This window comes from Salmo trutta, chromosome 27 (assembly GCF_901001165.1).
Source record: "Salmo trutta chromosome 27, fSalTru1.1, whole genome shotgun sequence".
NCBI classification, from domain to species: Eukaryota; Metazoa; Chordata; class Actinopteri; order Salmoniformes; family Salmonidae; genus Salmo; species Salmo trutta.
Window position 1 is genome coordinate 9,634,129 of NC_042983.1, and position 23,007 is coordinate 9,657,135.

Genomic DNA, 23,007 nt, shown 5'->3' on the forward strand with positions numbered 1-23,007 from the left:
CCAACTGGATATCACGAAAAAAGGGGTAAAAGTAAAAAAAATAAGCTTCTATATCTTATTATTTATTTCATTTCCATGATCATTGCAGAATAAATTCCTCACCTTTTCTGGCTGTGATGGTTTCATACTCCCGAAATAAACAATAGGCCTACAACAAATTAGGATAGGTTAACATTCGTCCCATCTCCCATTTTATTGGGCACACTTCAATAGATAGTAAATAGTAAGATAGGCTATTTCAAGTATTTTGCTCTATGCAATCTGATCCGAAGCGCAGTTTAACGGTAGAACAGATGGTTCATCTTTTCCATTGACGTTTGTAGGCTACGTCTGAATACTGTAAGTAGACAATATTAAATTCATAAACCTATTAGAAATATCATAGCCATCGCAGTATAAATTCCTCACCTTTTCTGGCCATGATGAGTTCATATTCCCCTAAGTAGCTATACAACAATCATGCGTAAATTTCATTGAATTGTGCCTATTAGATAGGCTAATATAATTTCAAGTTTTTGCTCTATGCATCCAAAAGGGAGTTCAGGCTTATAACATAGAGAAGAATTTAACATTTGAACAGAAAATGTACCTCTTTCATGGATGTGCATAGGCTACCACTGTAAGTATACACTGAGTGTACAAACATAAGGAACACTTTCCTAATTGTATCATAGCTTTCACCTGGATTCACCTGATGAGTCTATCATGGAAAGAGCAGGTGTTCCTAATGTTTTATATACTCAGTGGACAGGCCTACTGTATTTTACATTTTTTTCCAGAGTGGACAATGTTTCCGAATTCGCGGGCAGTGCAGCATTTAGGTTTGGGGAAATCTGCAGCATATTTAGGTTTGAATTCACAACAATCTGTTTAAAGGTCCACAATAATTAGCAAAGACATTTGATCAAGTTTGTGATTGCTATTTCGTTTAGATTCTGTCTAGGCCTTTTCCAACACTTCCAAAGTATACAGGAAATAAGGGTGTTAATGTCAACATAAAAGGAGAATAATGGGCATTATTCAGGCGGAGTCATAATGATTGTTCACGCGTGCAGTTTTACGATAGGTGTGATTTATTAACAGGAAACATGCTTATGTATGGCGTGCGCCAAGTTTATGCATTTCAATATTTGTGTGCATGTGCAGTCTTTTCAGAAATGGCGCACACAGATATTTAGTTTAACATGTACCCAACTTTTATAAATGAGGGCCCAGGTCTTTTCAATAGAACTATTGATTCCTTAAAGGACTGTCTCCTGTGGGATAGAATAGTTAATGTATACATCATTAATAGCATTTGTGGTGGGACATGGCACGTACATGTACCTGAACATGGTTCCATAGTTACAAAGTACAATCATTTCAAATGAAACAAGTAGTTAGCTAATACATGGCACCTGTCTAATCCTGCTAAAAACAAAAGAGCATTTGAGAAATATGTTTATATATGTTTATTAATCCAGTGTATCTGTGTTTGTGTGTTTTTAATTCCAGGTCTGAAACGTAGCTATACCTGTGAAGTCTGCAGTGTCACACTCAACTCTGTGGCACAGTACCATGCACATCTGCAGGGCTCAAAGCACCAAAACAAGTGAGTTTTCTACTCTGTGTACTGCAGCTAAACAGAAGATTTCACACTGTGTATTCTCCTTGTCTGATGATGAGTGGCCAGCAATGTGCAGCACCAGTGAAAAGTTTGGACACGCTTACTCATTAAAGGGGTTTTCTTTTTTTTTTACTATTTTCTACATTGTAGAATAATAGTGAAGACATCAAAACTATGAAACAACACATGAATCATGTACTAACCAAAAAAGTGTTAAACAAATCCAAATATATTTGAGATTTGAGATTCTTCAAAGTAGCCACTCTTTGCCTTGATGACAGTTTTGCACACGCTTGGCATTCTCTAAACCAGCTTCATGATGTAGTCACCTGGAATGCATTTCAATTAACAGGTGTGCCTTGTTAAAAGTTAATTTGTAGAATTTCTTTCCTTCTTAAAACCACTTGAGACTCTCATCCCGTTAGCGGGATCATTTTCCAGCGAAAAACTCCTAGCGACATTAGCATAACGAAATTCAATATTTTTTTTTTTCAAATATAGGACTGTCTCATATCGTTTTATAGATACACCTCTCTTGAATCGACCCTCGTTGTCCGATTTCAAAAAGGTTTTACAGGAAAAGCACAATATTAGATTATGTTAGAGGAGTACATGGTAAAAGTAGCATCATATGAATTTTCCGACCAAGCACGTGCATCACATATAACCAAAAAACAGCTAAATGCAGCACTAACCTTTTACAAACTTCATCAGATGACACACCTAGGACATCATGTTACACACAGCATGCAATCTTTTGTTCAATAAAGGTCATATTTCTATATAAAAACAGCATTTTACATCGGCACCTGACGTTGACTAACTATTTTCCCATAAAATGCGTCCCGGGAAACAGTGCTACAATTTTATAAATTACTATTCGAAAACGTTTTTTTTTTTTTTATATTGTCAATCTAAGATTTATAGATGAATATCTCTTGAAAACACCCGTCATAACAGATTTTAAATTAACTTTACAGGGTAATCACACTTTGAGATAAAAGGGGATGCGATACTCAGAAAATGAGCTAGAAAGCCTAGCTCGTCGCCATCTTGGAACAATCGCACATCACATCTGATCTTGTATAATATTGCCAATAATCCCTCACCTTTAGTTGTCTTCATCAGAAAGCACTTCCAGGAATCCCAGGTCCACGACAAATGTATTTTCGGTCGAAAAAGTCCATCCTTTATGTTCCATTAGCTTGCTGTTGTTAGCGCGTCAGAAGGCTGTATCCAAATGTTGATACGGGCGCGGGACTTGGCTAACGAAAAATGACTTTTTTCCCTCCTGTAGGTTCGTTCAAACATGTCAAACGTTGTATAACATTAATCTTCAGGGCCTGTTTCAACAAGAGAGCCAATCAGATTCGAGTGGGACGATTTCATTGTGTTTCAAAACGTTTCCAAAGGTGGGGGCAGACACGGCCGCCGACGTCACAATGCTGATGGCCCTCCTACTGTGACCAATTGCCACATCGTCTCCTGCACTGAGTTTCGACAGCAGAAGCCTCAAAACACTTTGTAAAGACTGGGGACATCTAGTGGAAGCACTGGAAAGTGCTCAATTATCATTTTTTCACGTTGTGAATTACAGGGAAGGCTGTGAAGTCGAGTCCACAATTCAGAATCCCACTTCCTGGTTCAATCGGTCTCGGGGTTTTGACTGCCATACGAGTTCTGTTATACTCACAGACACCATTCAAACAGTTTTAGAAACTTTAGGGTGTTTTCTATCCATATAAAATAAGTATATGCATGTCCTGGCTTCTGAGTTTGATTAGTAGGCCGTTGAAAATGGGAACGAATTTTTTCCAAAATGCGCTGTGGCGCCCCCAGTGGTAGGATATACGCAAGAGGTTAATGAGCTTGAGCCAATCAGTTGTGTTGTAACAAGGTAGGGGTGGTATTCAGAAGATAGCCCTATTTGGTAAAATACCATATTATGGCAAGAACAGCTCAAAGAGAAATTACTGTCCATCATTACTTTAAGACATGAAGGTCAGTCATTGTGGAACATTTCAATAACTTTTAACGTTTCTTCAAGTGCAGTCACACTTGAAGAAAGGTTGTCAATGTAAATAGTCTGGGTGGCTATTTCATTAATAGTTCAGCAGTCTTATGGCTTAGGGGTAGAAGCTGTTAAGGAGCCTTTTGGTCCTAGACTTGGCGCTCCGGTAACGCTTGCCACGCAGTAGCACAGAGAACAGTCTATGACTTGGGTGACTGCAGTCTTTGACAATTCTTTGGGCTTTCCTCTTACACCACCTAGTATATACAGTGGCAAGAAAAAGTATGTGAACCATTTGGAATAACCTGGATTTCTGCATAAATTGGTCATTAAATAGGCAAACAGTCTGCTTAAACTAATAACACACAAACAATTATACGTTTTCATGTCTTTATTGGACACACCGTGTAAACATTCACAGTGTAGAGTGGGAAAAGTATGTGAAACCTTGTTAATAACTGGTTGACTCTCTTTTGGCAGCAATAAACTCAACCAAACGTTTTCTTTAGTTGAGGATCAGACCTGCACAACGTACAGGAGGAATTTTGGACCTTTCATCTTTAACAAAACTGTTTCAGTTCAGCAATATTCTTAGGATATCTGGTGTGAACCGCTCTCAAGGTCATGCCACAGAATTTTAAAACCGGTTGAGGTTAGGACTCTGATTGGGCCACTCCAGAAGGCGTATTGTCTTCTGTTGAAGTGATTCTGTTGTTGATTTACTTATGTGTTTTGGGTCGTTGCCCTGTTGCATCACCCAACTTCTGTTGAGCTTCAATTGGCAGACAGATCGCCTAACATTCTCCTGCAAAATGTCTTGATAAACTTGGGAATTCATTTTTCCGTCGATGATAGCAATCTGTCCAGGCACTGAAGCAGCAAAGCAGCTCCAAACCATGAGGCTCCCTCCACCATACTTTACAGTTGGGATGAGGTTTTGATGTTGATGTGCTGTGCCTTTTTTCTCCACACGTAGTGTTGTGTGTTCCTTCCAAACAACTCAACTTTAGTGTAATCTGTCCACAGAATATTTTGCCAGAAACGGTGGAACATCCAGGTGCTCTTTTGCGAACTTCAGACGTGCAGCAATGTTTTTTTTGGACAGCAGTGGCTTCTTCCGTTGTGTCCTCCCATGACCACCATTCTTGTTTAGTGTTTTACGTATCGTAGACTCGTCAACAGAGATGTTTGCATGTTCCAGAAGTCTTTAGCTGACACTCTAGGATTCTTCTTAACCTCATTGAGCATTCTGCACTGTGCTATTTCAGTCATCTTTGCAGGACGGCCACTCCTAGGGAGAGTAGCAACAGTGCTGAACTTTCTCCATTTATAGACAATTTGTCTTACTGTGGACTGATCAACATCAACGCTTTTAGAGATACTTTTGTAACCCTTTCCAGCTTTATGCAAGTCAACAATTCTTAATCTTAGGTCTTCTAAGATCTCTTTTGTTCGAGCCATGGTTCACATCAGGAAATGCTTCTTGTGAATAACAAACTCCAATTTTGTGAGTGTTTTTTATAGGGCAGGGCAGCTCTAATCAACATCTCCAATCTCGTCTCATTGATTGGTGACTCCTGACTCCAATTAGCTTTTGGAAAAGTCATTAGCCTAGGTGTTCACATACTTTTCCCAACCTACACTGTGAATGTTTAAATGATGTATTCAATATAGAAAAGAAAAATACAATAATTTGTGTGTTCTTAGTTTAAGCACACTGTGTTTGTCTATTGTTGTGACTAAGATGAAACATTAGAACAATTTTTATGACAAATTTATGCAGAAATCCAGTTAATTCCAAAGGGTTCACATACTTTTTCTTGCCACTCTAGGTCCTGGATGGCAGGATGCTTAGCCCCAGTGATGTAATGGGCTTTACGCATTACCCTCTGTAGCACCTTACGGTCAGATGCAGAACAGTTGCCATATGCAACCGGTCAGGATGCTATCGATGGTGCAGCTGTAGAACTTTTTGAGGATCTGGGGTCACATGCAAAATCTTTTCAGTCTCCTGAGGGGGAAAAGGTGTTGTCGTGCCCTCTTCATGACTGTCTTGGTATGTTTGCACCATGATAGTTCGTTGGTGATGTGGACACAAAGGAACTTGAAACTCTTGACCCGCTCCACTACAACCCCGTCGATGAGAATGGGGTCCTGTTCGGCCTGCTTTTCCTGAAGACCACAATCAGCTCCTTTGTCTTGCTCACATTGAGGGAGAGGTTGTTGTCCTGGCACCACACTGCCAGGTCTCTGACCTCCTCCCTATAGGCTGTCTCATCATTGTCGGTGATCAGGCCTACCACTGTTGTGTGATCAGCAAATTTAATGAAGGTGTTGGAGTTGTGTTTGGCTACTCAGTATTGGTTGAACAGGTAGTAAAGGAGGGGACTAAGCACGCACTTCTGAGGGGCCCCAGTGTTGAGGATCAGCGTGGCAGACGTGTTGTTGGCTTCCCTTACCACCTGGGGGCGGCCCGTCAGGAAGTCCAGGATCCAGTTGCAGAGGGAGGTGTTTAGTCCCAGGGTCCTTAATTTAGTGATGAGCTTTGTGGGCACTATGGTGTTGAAATCTGAGCTGTTGTCAATGAACAGCATTCTCACATAGGTGTTCCTTTTGTCCAGGTGGGAAAGGGCAGTGTGGAGTGCGATTGAGATTGCGTCATCTGTGGATCTGTTGGGGCGGTATGCGAATTGGAGTGGGTCTAGGGTATTCAGAATGATGCTGTTGATGTGAGCCATGACCTGCCTTTCAAAGCACTTCATGGCTACCGACGTGAGTGCTACGGGTCGGTAATCATTTAAGCAGGTTACCTTCGCTTCATTTGGCACATGGACTATGGTGGTCTGCTTGAAACATGTAGGTATTACAGACTCAGTCAAGGAGAGGTTGAAAATGTCAGTAAAGACATTTGCCAGTTGGTCTGCGCATGCATTGAGGACACGTCCTGATAATCCGTCTGGCCCCACGGCTTTGTGAATGTTTAAAGGTCTTGCTCACATCGGCTACTGAGAGCATTATCATGCAGTCGTCCGGAACAGCTGGTGCTCTCATGCATGCTTTGGTGCTGCTTGCCTCGAAGCGAGCATAAAAGGCATTTAGCTCGTCTGGTAGGCTCGCGTCACTGGGCAGTTCACGGCTGTGTTTCCCTCTGTAGTCCATAATAGTTTTCAAGCCCTGCCACATCCGATGAGCGTCAGAGCAGTTGTAGTAGGATTCAATCTTAATCCTGTATTAACACTTTGCCTGTTTGATGGTTCGTCTGAGGGTGTAGCGGGATTTCTTATAAGTGTCCGGATTAGTGTCCCGCTCATTGAAAACTGCCGCTCCAGCCTTTAGCTCGATTCTGATGTTGCCTCTAATCCATGGCTTCTGGTTGGGATATGTACGTAGGGTCACTGTGGGCGTACGTCGTCGTCGATGCACTTGCTGATGAAAACACAAGATATTTCAGTTTTTATTGTCCCATTGGTCGGATAGTCTTGATCGTATGTCATCCATTTTGTTTTCCAATAATTGCACGTTGGCCAATGGAACGTATGGTAGTGGAGGTTTACTCACTCGCCAACGAATTCTCAGAAGGCAGCCCGACCTCCGCTCCCTTTTTCTCTGTCTTTTCTACACGCAAATGACAGGGATTTGGGCCCGTTCCCGAGAAAGCAGTATATCCTTCACGTCGGACTCGTTACAGAAAAAAATCTTTGTCCAGTTCGAGGTGAGTAATCGCTGTTCTGATGTCCAGAAGTTATTTCTGGTCATAAGAGATGGTAGCAGCAACATCATGTACAAAATAAATATCGCTAAAAAACTAACAAAATAGCACAGTTGGTTAGGAGCCCGTAAAATGACAGCCATCCCTTCCGGCTTCATTCTTCCTTTGGTCTGATGAGTCCGAATTAGAGATTTTTGGTTCCAACCGCCATGTCTTTGTGAGATGCAGAGTAGGTGAATATCTGATCTCCGCATGTGTGGTTCCCACCGTGAAGCATGGAGGAGGAGGTGTGATGATGTGGGGGTACTTTGCTGGTGACACTGTCAGTGATTTATTTAGATTTCAAGGCACACTCAACCAGCATGGCTACCACAGCATTCTGCAGCGATACGCCATCCCATCTGATTTGCACTTAGTGGGACTATCATTTGTTTTTCAACAGGACAATGACCCAACACACCTCCAGGCTGTGTAAGGCTATTTGACCAAGTAGGAGGGTGATGGAGTGCTGCATCAGATGACCTGCTCTCCACAATCACCCAACCTCAACCCAATTGAGATGGTTTGGGATGAGTTGGACCACAAAGTGAAGGAAAAGTATCCAACAAATGCTCAGCATATGTGGGAACTCCTTCAAGAATGTTGGAAAAGCATTCCAGGTGAAGCTGGTTGAGAGAATGCCAAGAGTGTGCAAAGCTGTCATCAAGGCAAAGGGTGGTTTGATTTGTTTAACACTTTTTTGCTTACTACGTGATTCCATATGTGTTATTTCAACATTTTGATGTCTTCACTATTATTCTACAATGTAGAAAATAGTAAAACTAAGGAAAAACCCTTGAATGAGTAGGTGTGTCCAAACTTTTGACTGGTACTGTAAAGGAGGTTTGGTTTAGGAATACATACTATGCCACTGAAAATCAATTGGAACTTTCAAGGAGGCTTTTTACATTCTGCATCAGCCATAGCTAGAATAGATAGAATGTATGCAGCTATAGATGATGTGAGAGATTTTGAAGACTGAGTAAGCAAAATATTAGATAGAGGGGGAGTCCCTCTGCTGGCTTCGGGCATCTTTGGATCTTTTTCCAGTTAAGTTCAGACTTATTGAAAGCAATTAGTTTTTGAGTAGGAAAAACGATTCTAATTGAGCCATTTTTTCACTTCTTTCATATTGCTGCTGCTAATTGGTGGCCAATGCCGCGGTGCCTGCAGGAGTGGCACCCAGATTCAACAAGCGCTTGCTGTACTGTAGACACAAACAAACACCCAGAGCCCAGGCTAGCTCAATCAGGCTGTGATCATCAGAGAGATCAAATGCACAACTAAAATGCACACACACACACACACACACACAAACAAAGAAACAACCATCTAAGTCAAACATCTACCACTAATACACAACTAAAATACACCACACACACACACACACACACACACACACACACACACACACACACACACACACACACACACACACACACACACACACACACACACACACACACACCTATCTAACTCAAACAACTGGTGATTATACACAACCAACACACACAACTAACACCAAGGGTGTTTCTCAAAATGCATACTACCGTGCTCCGAGCACGCAAATTGGAGCATGGGAGGGTCAGAGTATTTGTCCAAATCAAAGTATGCAAAATGGAGTACGGAGGGCACTTCTCAAATGTGTACTCCGTTTGTACATATTTTGAACAATGATACACGCTTCAATGAAAAGTATGCAAAGAAATATATTGCCACCACGTAAGAAATTACGCAAATTTTCTTGAAATCAATGGCAGCCATTATTTGAGCTGAAGCGAGAGAAAATACACTCCGACTTCAGAATGAAATGTTGCCTATTCGCATCTCATATGTTGCCCGACTACAATATTTTATCTTGATATGTACATTTTGGCATGTTACCTGCCTACAATACCCACTGTAGTGTTCGTAGATCGCAAGCCCATAGTAAGTCAATAGAGCTAACTGGCTAGCTAGGGCGGCAGGTAGCCTAGTGGCTAGAGCGTTGGGCCAGTAACCAAAAGGTTGCTGGATCGAATTCCCGAGCTGACAAGGTAAAAAAAAATCTGTTCCCTGGGTGCCTGAAATGTGGATGTTGATTATGGCAGCCCCCCACACCTCTCTGATTCAGAGGGGTTGGGTTAAATGCTGAAGATGCATTCAGTTGTACAACTGACTAGGTATTCTTTTCTTCTTTTTTTTAACTACTGTTAGCTAGCCAGATAGCCACAACAAATTGTTAGCTAGCTACCCACGAAGAATTGACATCTACCTTGGATAACATTGGTTTTAGGTCATTTTCTGCCTGTTAGCTACATTATTACGATTTACATATAGCTAGAAGTAAAATGTTTGCTTTGTGTATATCTTGTTTTGTCTCTATTGTTGCCATTGTCTTGGCTGGAAGAAGGTTCAGGGAATGGGGAGATGCTGCGTGAGGTAATACAGTCGGAGAGTGGGAGTGCTTCTCAAATGTAATGTTTAATGCGTTCTCCACCTTCTCGTCCTCACAAGAACATACTCAAGAGAACGTCCTCTGAGAATGCACTTGGAGCTTTAGAGTGTGGAGCACAGTAATATGCATATTGAGAAACACCCCAACTCAAGCAGGTCATGCTAAAACACAACCAACATCCAGTGCTTTTGTCCTGAAACAGTAGTAGATAGGTAGTTAGGTAGGTCAGAGGATGGGCTGGTTGTGGGCCCAGCACAGTGCAGCCTGGCCCGTAGGTGTGAATTGATGAGCTTTCTGTGGTGCATGTCCTGGAATTAATTCCCCCTGTTGGCCCCTCTGCCCGCACGTGTCCACACTCCACAGGGATGCAGACATCAGGAGACGTGACATACCGTTTAACAGCCCTGCACTTTAGTCATGCTTCACAACACTGCCTCATTGGAGCTAGTGGCTTTCCACACAGGCAGATCCAACCAGCCACCCCCAGCAGCCCAGAGCAACCTCTTTCCTCTCTTTCTCTCTCTCAACACACTCTCTGCCACTCTCCCTCTTTCTCACTTCCCCTCTCTCTCTCTCTCTCTCTCTCTCTCTCTCTCTCTCTCTCTCTCTCTCTCTCTCTCTCTCTCTCTTTCTCCAGACCTCAACACCCTCCAGTCAGCCCGGGTGGCTTCACACTGCCTACAGTGTGATGGGTGTATTTAGGTCATTGCTTTATGCCAGTTTATCCAGATAGAATAAAGACATATCTCCTTAGGAATTCTCTTGCTCTCTCTCTCTCTCCCTCTCTCCCTCTGCGCAGAGGGCAGAGATGTTATTGTTGTGTGTCTCTTGTGTCCTACATCAGAGCTCAACCAAAAATAAGATGCTAGTTAATATGAAAGCAGTGGTGCATTTTATGATTTTGATGGTATAGTTACTTTATTGTGCTTTGATGGTATGACTTTACAGAGAAGGGAGTACAGTGAACCGGTTTTCAGTCATTTATCTAAATACCATTTCCATTTAGCTAGGTTGACACTAGAAAAAGTGATGCACTGTGAATTGTAGTGAGGCTGAAAAAAATCTATACAGTTACATATCGGGATATTATTTGTGACGATATATTCTATCATATTGTTTTGACAATATTCTTTTTGCACTAGTTTTCTGTACATGCACCAAATCGCCAGGACTTTTCCTTTATGGCTTGTTCTCCGTCATCTTTTTAAATTTGTTTTCAGCACTTTTATTTCCATGACTGATCAAAACTTGTTTTGTTATGGCTCTCTTGTCCCTCTGTAGCAGATATGTGGTGAGCAATACTTTTGGAACATCGAATCGCAATACATATACAATCGTGAGACTCACAATAGATATCGTATTGGCACCTACTGAATGTATCGTGATAATATTGTATCGTGAGGTTCCCGGCAATCCCTAGTGAATTGCATGAAGTCGGGTCAGGTCAGATTGGGTAAGGTTCGGTTACGTAGGGGGTCATATTGATCTCCCCGCTCATCACAAATTGATACCAGCGAGCAAAGATGTCTGAACTCTGTGTAGCTAACTTGAACCGAGTCCAAGAACTTCAGTGAGGATATTCAATTTTGACTGAAGCCATGACCTATTCACGGTGTGCTTACTAATGAGATGTGTGATCGATACTAGACTAACAAGCCTGCTACAACAGTACAACAGCCCCTGCTGGCATCCAAAGCGGAAAGTATGCCACAAATTGAGGTCTTCCTTTGATTCACTAACTCAATTTGGCTGTCTGACATGTTTCTCTTTTCTCTGTCCAAGTATTTCCCCAGTTGTCCTGCGCTTCATTTGAGCCAAGCAGCAGCACTGTACCAGGTTGTCAGTGCACTACTTGTTACCAGATCCCCATGGGCCCTAGTCAAACGTATTGCACTACATAAAGAATTGGGTGTCATATGGGAAGCATAGAACTAGCTTCTTCACATAATCTGTCCTTCCTTGTGATGGCATAAGAAATAGGCTTTTAGTCTGGTCCTGTCTGCTGAGACAGAAATAACCTGCTGACAGCCTGGTTGTGTGAGCTGACTGAGGTCCCCTCTCCTCCCCAGACCAGCCAGGGTCTGGCTGACCAGCCAGGGGATTATGCTGACTACAGTAGACTGACTAAGTGCACAGGGAGGGGATCCTGGACATGTGGCTGTTGGCTGGCTGGTCAGTGTGAACTAAGGAGAAACTGTGAGGGAACCAACTGGACCTCTAGTTCAGGACAGGAGAAGAGGAGGAGGAGGAGGCACTTTCTCTTTTCTGTCACTGGAGCCCACGTTCTATGGGACAGTACAGTAACCACTCTCATACTTACACATTACTTATTGTTACATTTCCTGCTAAGTAAGATACAAGCCTCTTTGGCGGTGACCCACCACTGACATTGTTCCAACCTAGATCATGTGCAGACAAGCTGTAAACAGGCTTTTATGTGATGATGCGTTCACCTTCACAGCAATATCAACATATGAATGTCATGATAGATTGTGGGCACAGGAGGCTGCTGAGGGGAGGACGGCTCATAATAATGGCTGGAATGGAGTGAGTGGAATGGTATCAAACCCATGGAAACCATGTGTCATTCCATTGATTCTGTTCTAACCATTACTATGAGCCCATCCTTCCCAATTAAGGTGCCACCGGCCGCCTGTGATTGTGGGGGCTGTGTAGCTGTTGCTCAAGGCCACAGTCAGAGCCTGTAGTTGTGCGTTAACAGAGCCTGAAATGGTCTTTGCTATGTAATGTTATCCTCCACCGCCAGAGATAGAGACGCAGAGCGTCCAGTCTGGGAAACACGAGTCCGGAACATAACATGGCTGTAAAAGTGTTACGAGGCGGGAGGGGAGGGGACGTTGTGGGAGCGAGACCCGTCCCTCAGCCCTGTGCTCCTTCGCTGCTCCACTATCAACAGGTCAAGTCAAGCAGACGGCCTTGTTACCATGCCATCACCGATCCCTTGGCACGTCATCTATCAACGCCCAACCGTCAACACCCAACCATCCCCATTCCCTGCTGCTCGCTTGCGCTCTTCCCTGTTCTCTCCACCCTCCCTCGTCTCTCCCCTACCCCCCCCCCCCACCTCCCCCACACTCACGTGCTAATGGTATGCAGAAAGACTTTAGACGCTGCGTTCTCTCACACCCAGTACTCACGAATGAGTCTGCGGCGGGTGGGAGGATGAGTCTGCGGCGGGTGGGAGGATGAGTCTGGCAGTTTGAACGTTGGTGCAGTGATTTGTTATTGCTGCTCTCGTTTCCCGTGTGGACTCAACCGACCATCCACAGAAAGAATGAAAGAAAGCTGATTAATATATGATGTGATGGATGGTTCACCTCTCAGGTTTGGCACACCAGCCATTCCAACATGTGGCACCAGTCAGACAATTATGTGAAATAAAACAATTATTCAGCCTAACAATAATCCATACATCTAACTGTATAGGGTGTTTCCCAAATGGGACCTGACTCCCTATGCAGTGCACTACTGATGAGCAGGGCCCGTCTCTTGTCAAAAGTAGTGCACTATATAGGGAATAGGATGCCCTCTACTGTATATCTCTGCGATTCGAGACAATTGGTTGGCCTGCTACTGTAGCTGTGGCAGCCATGCTCACTGCATGGTGTTTTCACAATGGGAATTCAGATTGTGGAAATAATGACGTTTCAATAATTCATGAGATATACCTCCTTTTAGATTGAGGTTGAAATATTGTTGACCTCTTTTTTTGTTTCGACTGGGGATTTCCCCTCTGTGCTTGTAATGTCATGTATAAAACAGACACGATTAGACTTTTGCGGCATAGTTTCATCTTATCTATGTAGATGTCTTTGAGTTGATTATTGACACAGTATAGCAGACTGACTTGGTGTAGATTTTATGCGTGGGTTGGTATTCCACTGAAGTGACTGTATGTTTTTGTGACAGGGGAAAGGGCTTTACTGTGTGTAGTCTGTGTGTCCTCTGCTATGCACCGTGGCCATAAAACCTAATGCATTCAACAGCTCAAATCCAGCCGTTAAAACTGTCAAACGAAGGCAGCTTGATTTATTCTGTTTATCCTGGTGCCTTGTGCTGTACTGAGCCTGGGACATGAAACAGAATGGAACAGTATGAGAGTGGCAGTGTTTGGGTGTCCTCTCCCACCTGCTTCTCCCTAGTCACACATACTGATACTGCCTTCTCTCTCTCTCTCTCTTTCCCCATTTCCGCTGTCCCCCACGGTCACAAAGATAGAGGTGGTGGGTAGGTAGGTATGCTTTTAACCAGACCCCCCCAGCACACTTGCTACTCAGTGTACTCACACACCCCACACTCCCCTGGAGACAGACCACCCTGTCTGACATCTCTTTGAATTCTACCTCTCCTCCATTCCTCCTCTTTCTTTGCACTGTGATGACCAATTTACCACCAATATCATGTCCCACTTTCCACACAAACACAATCGTCACTGTTTTGTCATTTGTGATCCTCTGTTCACAAAGGAAACCTTTATTCCCTTGTCTTAGAAAATAAAAATGATTCATTCACACTCAAGAACAGTGCAAAAAGAAAAGGGGAGGGGGGGACTTTTTTATATATTTAACAATAAAGGCCTTATATTCTTTTTGGCAGCATATTAGCTTTTTTCCTATATCCGATCCATGATGGGAAAAGTTGCTTTCGCAGAGAACGAACAACCCCAAGTTATAACAGACTAATATTTGTCTTCTTTATAGTCTCAGCTTGGCATTATTATTGGCATTATTAACATCAGTCAAGGCCATCATTTTCAATATAAAGGTAATGCCACACAGACATATAGAAGTGTAGGATGTGTGAAAGGCAGTTGTGTGTGTTTGTACATGAAAGGTCACATTTTTTCTCTAGGAAACTTCAATTTCAGCCTTCTATTAATGGGGCAAAATGAAAATACAGTATCATAGACTTTGATGGATTAATTGAGAGGCACCCTTATTCTGTCCCCCCCTCTCTCTTTCGCTTTCTCTCCCTCTTACTGCCGCCCCCAACCTTCTCTCTCTCTCTCTCTTTCTCTCTCTCTCCCTCTTACTGCCACCCCCAACCCTCCCTCTCTCTCTCTCTCTCTCCTTGCCGCCCCCAACTCTCTCTCTCTCTCTCTCTCTCTCTCTATTCAATTTAAGGGGCTTTGTTTAGACATGGGAAGCATATGTTTACATTGCCAAAGCAAGTGAAATAGATAATAAACAAAAGTAAAATAAACAATAAAAATGAACAGTAAGCATTACACTCACTCTCACTCTCTCTCCCCCTCTCTTACTGCCGCCCCAACCCCTTCTCCCACTCTCTCTCTCTCTCTCCTCCCTCTCTCTCTCCTGCATGACAGTCAGTCAGTAGAGGATTACCCAGAGAGGAACACATCCCCATGAGACACAATGATGCGTGCCACAAATCCCCAAACACTTAGAGTCACATTGTCAGACTGAAAGACCTGCTCCTCAAATCCTTCACGCACACATTCAAAAGAGCTATAGCGGCAGCACATGCATATATACAGTGACTTCAGAAAGTATTCATACACCTTGACTTATTCCACATTTTGTTATGTTACAGCCTGAATTCCAACAAAAATTCTCACCCATCTACACACAATACCCCATAATGACAAATTGTTTTTAGGAATATTTGCACATTTATTGAAAATGAAGTACAGAAATATCTAATTTACATAAGTATTCACATGCCTGAGTCAATACTTTATAGAAACACCTTTTGCGGCGATTAAAACTTTTGGGTCGTCTTGGTTATATACCTGTATCAGCTTGCACATCTGGATTTCCTTGCAGATTTTCTCAAACTCTGTTAAATTAGATGGGGAGCGGCGGTGAACAGCAATCTTCAAGTCTTTCCACAGATTTTCAATGGGATTCAAGTCTGGGCTTTGGCTGGGCCACTCAAGGACTTTCACGTTATTGTTCTGAATCCATTCCAGAGTTGCTTTGGCTGTATGCTTGGGGTCATTGTCCTGTTGGAACGTAAGTATTTGCCCCAGTCTAAGGTCGTTTGCACTCTGAAGCAGGTTCATTCATCAATGATTTGCCTGTATATGGCTCCATTCATTGTTCCCTGTATGCTTACCAGTCTCCCAGTCCTTGCTGCTGAAAAGCAACCCTATAGCATGATGCTATCACCACCATGCTTCACGGTAGGGATGGTGTTAGATGGGTAATGAGCTGTGCTTATTTTTCTCTCCAGACATAGTGCTTTGCATTCAGGCCAAAGGTTTCAATTTTAGTCTCATCAGATCACAGAATATTTTGCCTTATGCTCTCAGAGTCTTTCGGGTGCCTTTTTGAAAACTCAAGGCCCAGATTGGTGAAGTGCTGTAGAGACTGTTGTCTTTCTGTCAGGTTCTTCCATCTCAGCCAAGGAACTCTGTAGTTCTGTCAGAGTGGTCATTGGGTTCTTGGTTACCTCCCTGACCAAGGTCTTTCTTGACCGGTTGCTCAGTTTGGTCGGCCTGCTCTAGGCAGAGTCTCGGTAGTTCCATATTTTTTCAATTTCCCAATGATGGAGACCACTGTGTTCTTGGAAACCCTTCCCCAGATATATGGTTCATCACAATTCTATCTCGAGATCTACGGACAGTTCCTTGGACTTCATGGTATAGCTTCTGCTCTGACATGCACTGACAACTGTGGGAGCTAATATAGACAGATGTGTTTCTTTCTAAATCCTGTCGGAACAATTGAATTGGCCACAGGTGGATCCATATCAAGTTGTAGTGACATCTCAAGGATGATCAATGGAAATTGGATGCACCTGAGCTCAATTTGGAGTGTCATAGCAAAGGCGTGTGAATACTTGTCTAAATGAGATATTTCTGTATTTCATTTTAAATAAATTTGCTAATATTTCTAAAAACAAGTTTTCGCTTTGTCGTTACAAGGTATTGTGTGTAGATGGCAAAAGAACAACAACAATTTCATCCATTTTAAATTCAGGCTGTAATTCAACAACGTGGAATAAGTGAAGGGGTATGAATACTTTCTGAAGGCACTGTGTAAGCTTGCATGTGTCTTCAAAGCAGAAGTGCTCCTTAATCAGGATTGACATTCCATCTCATTAAAATGCAACAGCATTTCAGTCTGTTCAAAGGTTTATAGGCTAGGAATGTGAATCTGCTGGTTGCAGGCATCAGACATCATTGCAGCAATATTTTGAGACTGACAGTGCAACTGCAGAGTATTTGCAGAACTGATAAAATAGGGTGGGAGAAAATGTGAGCAGTAGGCTATTTGTTTGGACCAGGGCAGACAACAGACCCTGTCTCAATAGCAGCATAAACGACCATATGGACAGTCCTGGAGAGAACACTTTACCAACATAAATCTGGCAACCGTATCGAGCTGCTGCTTAGCAGCTGCAGAAATGCCTGGAGGGGTGGCAGAGGCAATTGATGGCCGTCTGAGGATGAGGCTGCTGACTGCTTCCAGCACTGGGAAGTAGAGTAGTGACTTTGGGTTTGTTTTTTATGAAGGTGTTGGAATGCTAAAATATTGACCAACTACAATGCATTGTGTGCCGGAGCAGAAAACAGCTTGAGCGCCAGCGGGAAGAGGAGGAGGAGGGGAGGGTTATTTCCGAACCCATCTTTCTCCAGTGATCATCCCCTGTGTGATGGCTTCATGATTTATAATCATGCTCAGTGGGGGCTCCGCTGAGGCCCTCTCACTTGGCACCGCCCGGTGTTGGTGAGATGCACCGATTAGAAGCTTAGTGGAGGGAGGTTTAGAAACCGCTTTACAGCTCTGTAAAAGTTAGATATCAACGAGCAGGCGGGGGCAGCTTGAGGGCATACCATCAAACAGGAGAGATTGAAGTACAAAGCATGAAAGAGGCAAAGCCACAGAGACATTCAACAGTCCAAACGGCGGCCACTCGACTTATGATTCAGCCTCATTTCCTCATTGACTTCCTAATTAATTCCCAATGCACACTGAGAAGGAGATAGCTAGGGGCCCAGTATTTGCTGCAGAATAGACACATGGTCTATCCCAAATGAGATGGGTCTGTACCAGCTCACCTGCTAATCCAAGCTGACATTCTTTCTCTCCACGCTTTACCATAAAAAGACCAGAGGGGAAACACATTAAGAACTTGTGTGTGATGTCCAATGCAGACATCTTATGGGTCTACCATCTAAAAGGGAGGATATGGAATATTTATTTTACTGCATTTTGTATGATGTAACTTGCCGGTGTACTGTACAAATCTGGAGGACTGATGCAGTTTTGTAGACTGAAATTGTCTTGGACGGGCAACTTGTTCTTCTATAGCAACAAAACCAGGAGTATCATAAGCTGCAACATAGTAAGAAGAAGGGAGGCATTTTATCACGGGTGAATTAACTTCAAAGGGACTGAGAATGTCCATGTGAAATATAGGCATGAAGATAAATAATGCATGGTTAATGCCTCCACCAGAGTAATGTGCTGACAGAATTTGTCACACACTATATGAATACATAAGTTGTGTGTTCGCCACCACGCGGTTAAGGTCACTGCACTCAGATGGTGTGGTTTCTGTTTGCCATTGCACCAAGCGGAACTATGTAACTTGCACTCGCGTCACGGTGAATTCATTATGAGGCAGTTTGTCTTGAGAGGGAAAATAGGGGAGGCTTGATATTGCTCCTGGAAAATGTAATTTTCCTGTCTCTGACTGACTTGAAGGATGGGGTAGTGGGGAGGGGGCTAAGATCGAATGGAGGGCTGGAAGCTGTGCAGATAGTCTCACTGCGGTCCTAAAAGCTTTTCCTGCTGTCAGTTTTGGGAGGATGCATCTTTAAAAGCTGTCATTTTGATGGAGAGGACAGCAGTCAGCAGCAGTTCCATCAGCAAGAAGCTCAGACACACTATGGGTTTTTTTTTTGGAGGGGGACAGGTGACTCTATAGTAGGTGTTGCCACTAACAACACAGGACCCTTTTCAGACTCATCACAGAGTGGCCTTTCTTGGCCGGGCTTCTGTCAACGACTTACAGAACTGTTGGGCTCGAGAGAAAATGATCAAATCAGCTGAAATATGTTTTCATCTAAAATGTCAGAATGGTTCTTGGATAAGGGTTTCTCCTGCGGGGACTAGATCGTTTTACATTGAGACTTGGTTGGATTGCGTTCTCTTGATTTACTCAGCTGGTTACTGTTAACTTCGATCTCTGAGACCCATCTGCTTTAAATTTAGGCTATCGGTACACTATCAGTTGTCGCGTTATTGTACTCTGTAATTATGTAGTTCATTAGATCAATTGAACTATGCTCCAATAGTACTGAGTCCAAAGCAAGGGGAAACTACAATGTCTGAACATTGGTTGAAAAATAAATACAGACCTGCACGGTGTTTGATGCACACATTGTTTATTGAGTTCAACGTTGGGTTTTATACCAAAAACGAACACATTTAACTCTCTGGATGTGTGTACACTGTTGTCGTGTCTTTGGGGTACCATTAAACTGAAGACATGTTTATCAATTAACTCCCTGTAATTATTATCACACGATTAAACTGATTAATCGTTTAATTGTAAATAACTAGGAGATCGGGGCACCAAGGAAAATATTCAGATTACAAAGTTATAATTTTCATAATATAACTTTCCTATATTATAATATAGGCCGATTTATCTTCTGGTTTAAATGGTGTATTTTACCTCGCATTCAGTCTCATTCCAAACGTCGTAAATTGTTGTATCTGCACGAACCCAGTCTTTACTAAAATCATCCATACATCAATTGTCTTAAAATTATTTATTTACTACACTAAGTAATTAACAGAAAACATACAAACAGTTATTATCGTCACAAAGGATTGGTATGGTGTAATGTGCCCTAATGGCTAACAGGCATGGCTGGTCTGTTAGACAATGGGTCGTAAACGGTCAGCTGAGGAGGTACACAGAGTTCATTAATATTAACAATTGACAATTGAAGGCTCACTCATTCGGGAACAATTGCAATAAATATATATTTACGCTCAGTGTGTCGTCGGGATCCTTGTTCGAGCGTCGTTCTGATGGAGAGTTCTCTCTCTCGGTTAGAATGGCTCTTTCAAAGCGACATTCACTAATGTCGTCATAGAATGGATGTTTCGTTGGTCTTCGCGTTTGATGATATAATTTACTTAGCTGCAGACTAATAATTAATATCAAAGACTTGTTCTTATTCTGTCGGTCTCGATAGTCTAAAAGTTAACCACGTGGTGTAGTTCACTTTCAGTAGAGGAATTGGATGATAAAACCTACTGGCCAACTCACTAATGGAGTGGAGGCCTGGTCTGAAGAAAGTAAATCAGGGTGGGGGGTTTTATAGGTGACCCTAGAACAGGCTTGTCAAATGACGCCTGGTCCTGTCTGTGTCCCTGGGGGGTGTGCCGATGACTGAGTTAAGCTTGGTACAGAAATACAATTCTATCACATTAACATCAGTACATAGCATCTCAATGTATTACAAATAGCTTTATGCTTATTAATACATTTTATACAACCATTATGATGCAAGTCTCATCGCTGAGGCTATTATATAAACAGTTTTATGGTAATATGGCTATATTGTCTCTTCTGAGTATCACAAAATTGTACCAAGCGGACCAGTTCGTAGCTGGATTCTTCACCAATCTTCCATACCTTCTCCAGAACATAAAATGTCGTTCGGTTCTCCAATTTCCTTTGTCTCTCTATGAAACATGTGGTAGGAGATTCTCCTCTTAGAGTTTTTACAACCCTTTCACACAGGGCCTGGGTGGTTGGGGAAGGTAGGTTGGGGGATGGTACAAAGGGGAGGGGGTCAACTGTCCTCCCTGTACCCAAAGAGGCCAACGTCATGACACTGTTTGAACTGAACAGCAAATTCAAATTCCTCATGTGACATCATTTAGCCTTCAAAGTCACGGCTGCATGTTTTCACTTATGGAATTATGAAAAACTGATCCGGAATATGTTGTTGTTAGTCAGGTTTTAAAGTGATGTAAAATAGGTGGATGAGCCGCATTCGTACGAGTGAAAGGCTCCGTCGATCAAGAGAACCCCTCTAATGAAAACAAAATGCTAAATACGCCTGGCCTTATGAGTGGAATAAATTCAGATCTGCCGGCGTGCTGAGAATATGTTCATTTTCCTCTGTTTGATGGAACTGTTTTCTGTCTCCAAAGAGAGACCTTTCAATGTTGCTTTATTTCTCACCTTAGCACAGTGAATGTTGCATTAATCTTACTCATCCGTTTCAATCCCCCGCCTCCCCTCTGCTTGTATTATTGTGTGTGTGTGTGTGTGTGTGTGTGTGTGTGTGTGTGTGTGTGTGTGTGTGTGTGTGTGTGTGTGTGTGTGTGTGTGTGTGCGCGCACGCGCCTGTGTCTGCACGTGCCTGTGTCTACATCTGCTCTGCATGCCGGTGTTCGGGTACATGCACTTGTGTGTGTGCGAGGGTGCAGATGTGTGTGGGTGCTTCAGTGTGCATGTGTGGACTAAGGCCTATGCAGGTCTGATACATTAGCCTTTTATGGGGGAATTATTCAGAACTAATGTGACTGGATGGGGCCTGCTCTACTGCTGCTGCTCTAGTCCTCTAGAGAATCATTCAGCAGGATGTTCATTTTACACTGCACACTGTTTACTCCCTCTGCTAGGTTTACCTGGAGTCAACATAGAAACCCCTAAATGCAAGTCAGGGAATCGATTAATTGAACAAATAATGCTTGCACATTAACTACTGTCTAACCTACAGTGCAAGAGCCAATGAGGGTTAAGAAAACTGTTTTAGTAATCTCTTGGCTCAAAATAAGCAATAGGTTACATCTGCACATTAACTACTGTATGTTCCCATAAATGACACACCTAACTGTGTATCGTCCTCTGTATATTACCTTGGTGGAATCTAACCTACATCTACACACTGTCACGTCCTGGCCAGTATAAGGGTTAATTGTTATTGTAGTTTGGTCAGGACGTGGCAGAGGGTATTTGTTTTATGTGGTTCAGGGTGGTGTTTTTGTAGTAAGGGCATTTGATTTAGTATTCCGGGGTTTTTGGGCACTGTTTGAGATTCATGTATTCTATGTTTAGTCTAGGTAGTCTGTTTCTATGTTGAGTTAATTGGAGTGGACTTCCAATTGAAGGCAGCTGTGTGGTGTTGCCTTTGATTGGAAGTCCTATATTAGTTGGGTGTGTTTGTCTGTGTGTTTGTGGGAGATTGTTCTGTGTTTAGCCTTGTGCCTTGCCAGACTGTTTGTTGATTGTTCGTTCTCTTGTTTGTTATTTTTGTACGTTCATTCTGAGTTAATAAACGTCAAGATGAGCTTACACATACCTGCTGCGTTTTGGTCCTCCATTACCAACGACAACCGTGACAGAATCTCCCACCACCAAAGGACCAAGCAGCAGAGGAAAAGGGATTTCGAGTTGGACTGGAGGGAGAGATGGACCTGGGAGGAAGTTCTGGACGGGGCTGGACCTTGGCACCAGGCTGGGGAGTACCGTCGCCCACGGGAGGAAATTGAGGCAGCCAAGGCAGAGAGGCGGAGGTACGAGGCCTTGGACGCGCTGAGGGAGAAGCACGAGAAGCACCCCCAGACATTTTTTGGGGGGGGCACATGGGTAGTTTGGCTAGGCCTAGGAAGAGCCGGAAGCCAGCTACCCGTGGTTATATGGAGGAGCGTATGAGGTGGAGGGCGCCATGTTTCGCTGAAGAGCGCACTATCTCACCCATACGCACGCACAGTCCGGTGCGCGTTATTCCAGCCCCCCGCAGGTGCCGTGCTAGAGCGGGCATCCAGCCTGGTAGGAGGATGCCTGCGCAGCGCATCTGGTCGCCGGTACGCCTCCGAGGACCAGGCTACCCAACTCCCGCTCTACGCACGGCTACCATCAGGCCCCTGCACAGCCCAGTCCGCCCTGTACAAGCACCCCGCTCGTACAGGGCTACTAGTTCCATCCAGCCAGGACGGGTTGTGCAGGAGGTAAGATCAAGACCGCCTGTGCGCCTCCATAGCCCTGGGTTTCCAGTTCCTGTCTCTCGTGCGGACCCGGAAGTGCGTCAGCCCAGTCCGACTCGTCCTGTTCCCGCTCCCCGCACCAGCCTGGAGGTGCGTGTTCCCAGTCTGGTACGTCCAGTACCAGCACCACGCACCAGGCACCAGGCTTCAAGTGCGTCATCCCAGTCAAGAGCCGCCCGTCAGTCAAGAGTCGCCAGA

The 23,007-nt window shown here is 43.5% G+C and overlaps 1 protein-coding gene across 2 annotated transcripts in view; it reads left to right on the forward strand.

Moving 5' to 3' along the window:
• Positions 1 to 23,007, forward strand: part of zmat4a (zinc finger, matrin-type 4a) — a 140,676-nt gene that overhangs the window by 113,761 nt on the left and 3,908 nt on the right. For both annotated transcript variants that reach the window (XM_029716573.1, XM_029716574.1), the window contains one exon: positions 1,495 to 1,591. In XM_029716573.1, the coding sequence (XP_029572433.1) occupies positions 1,495 to 1,591 (97 nt within the window). The remainder of the gene's footprint in view (positions 1 to 1,494; positions 1,592 to 23,007) is intronic.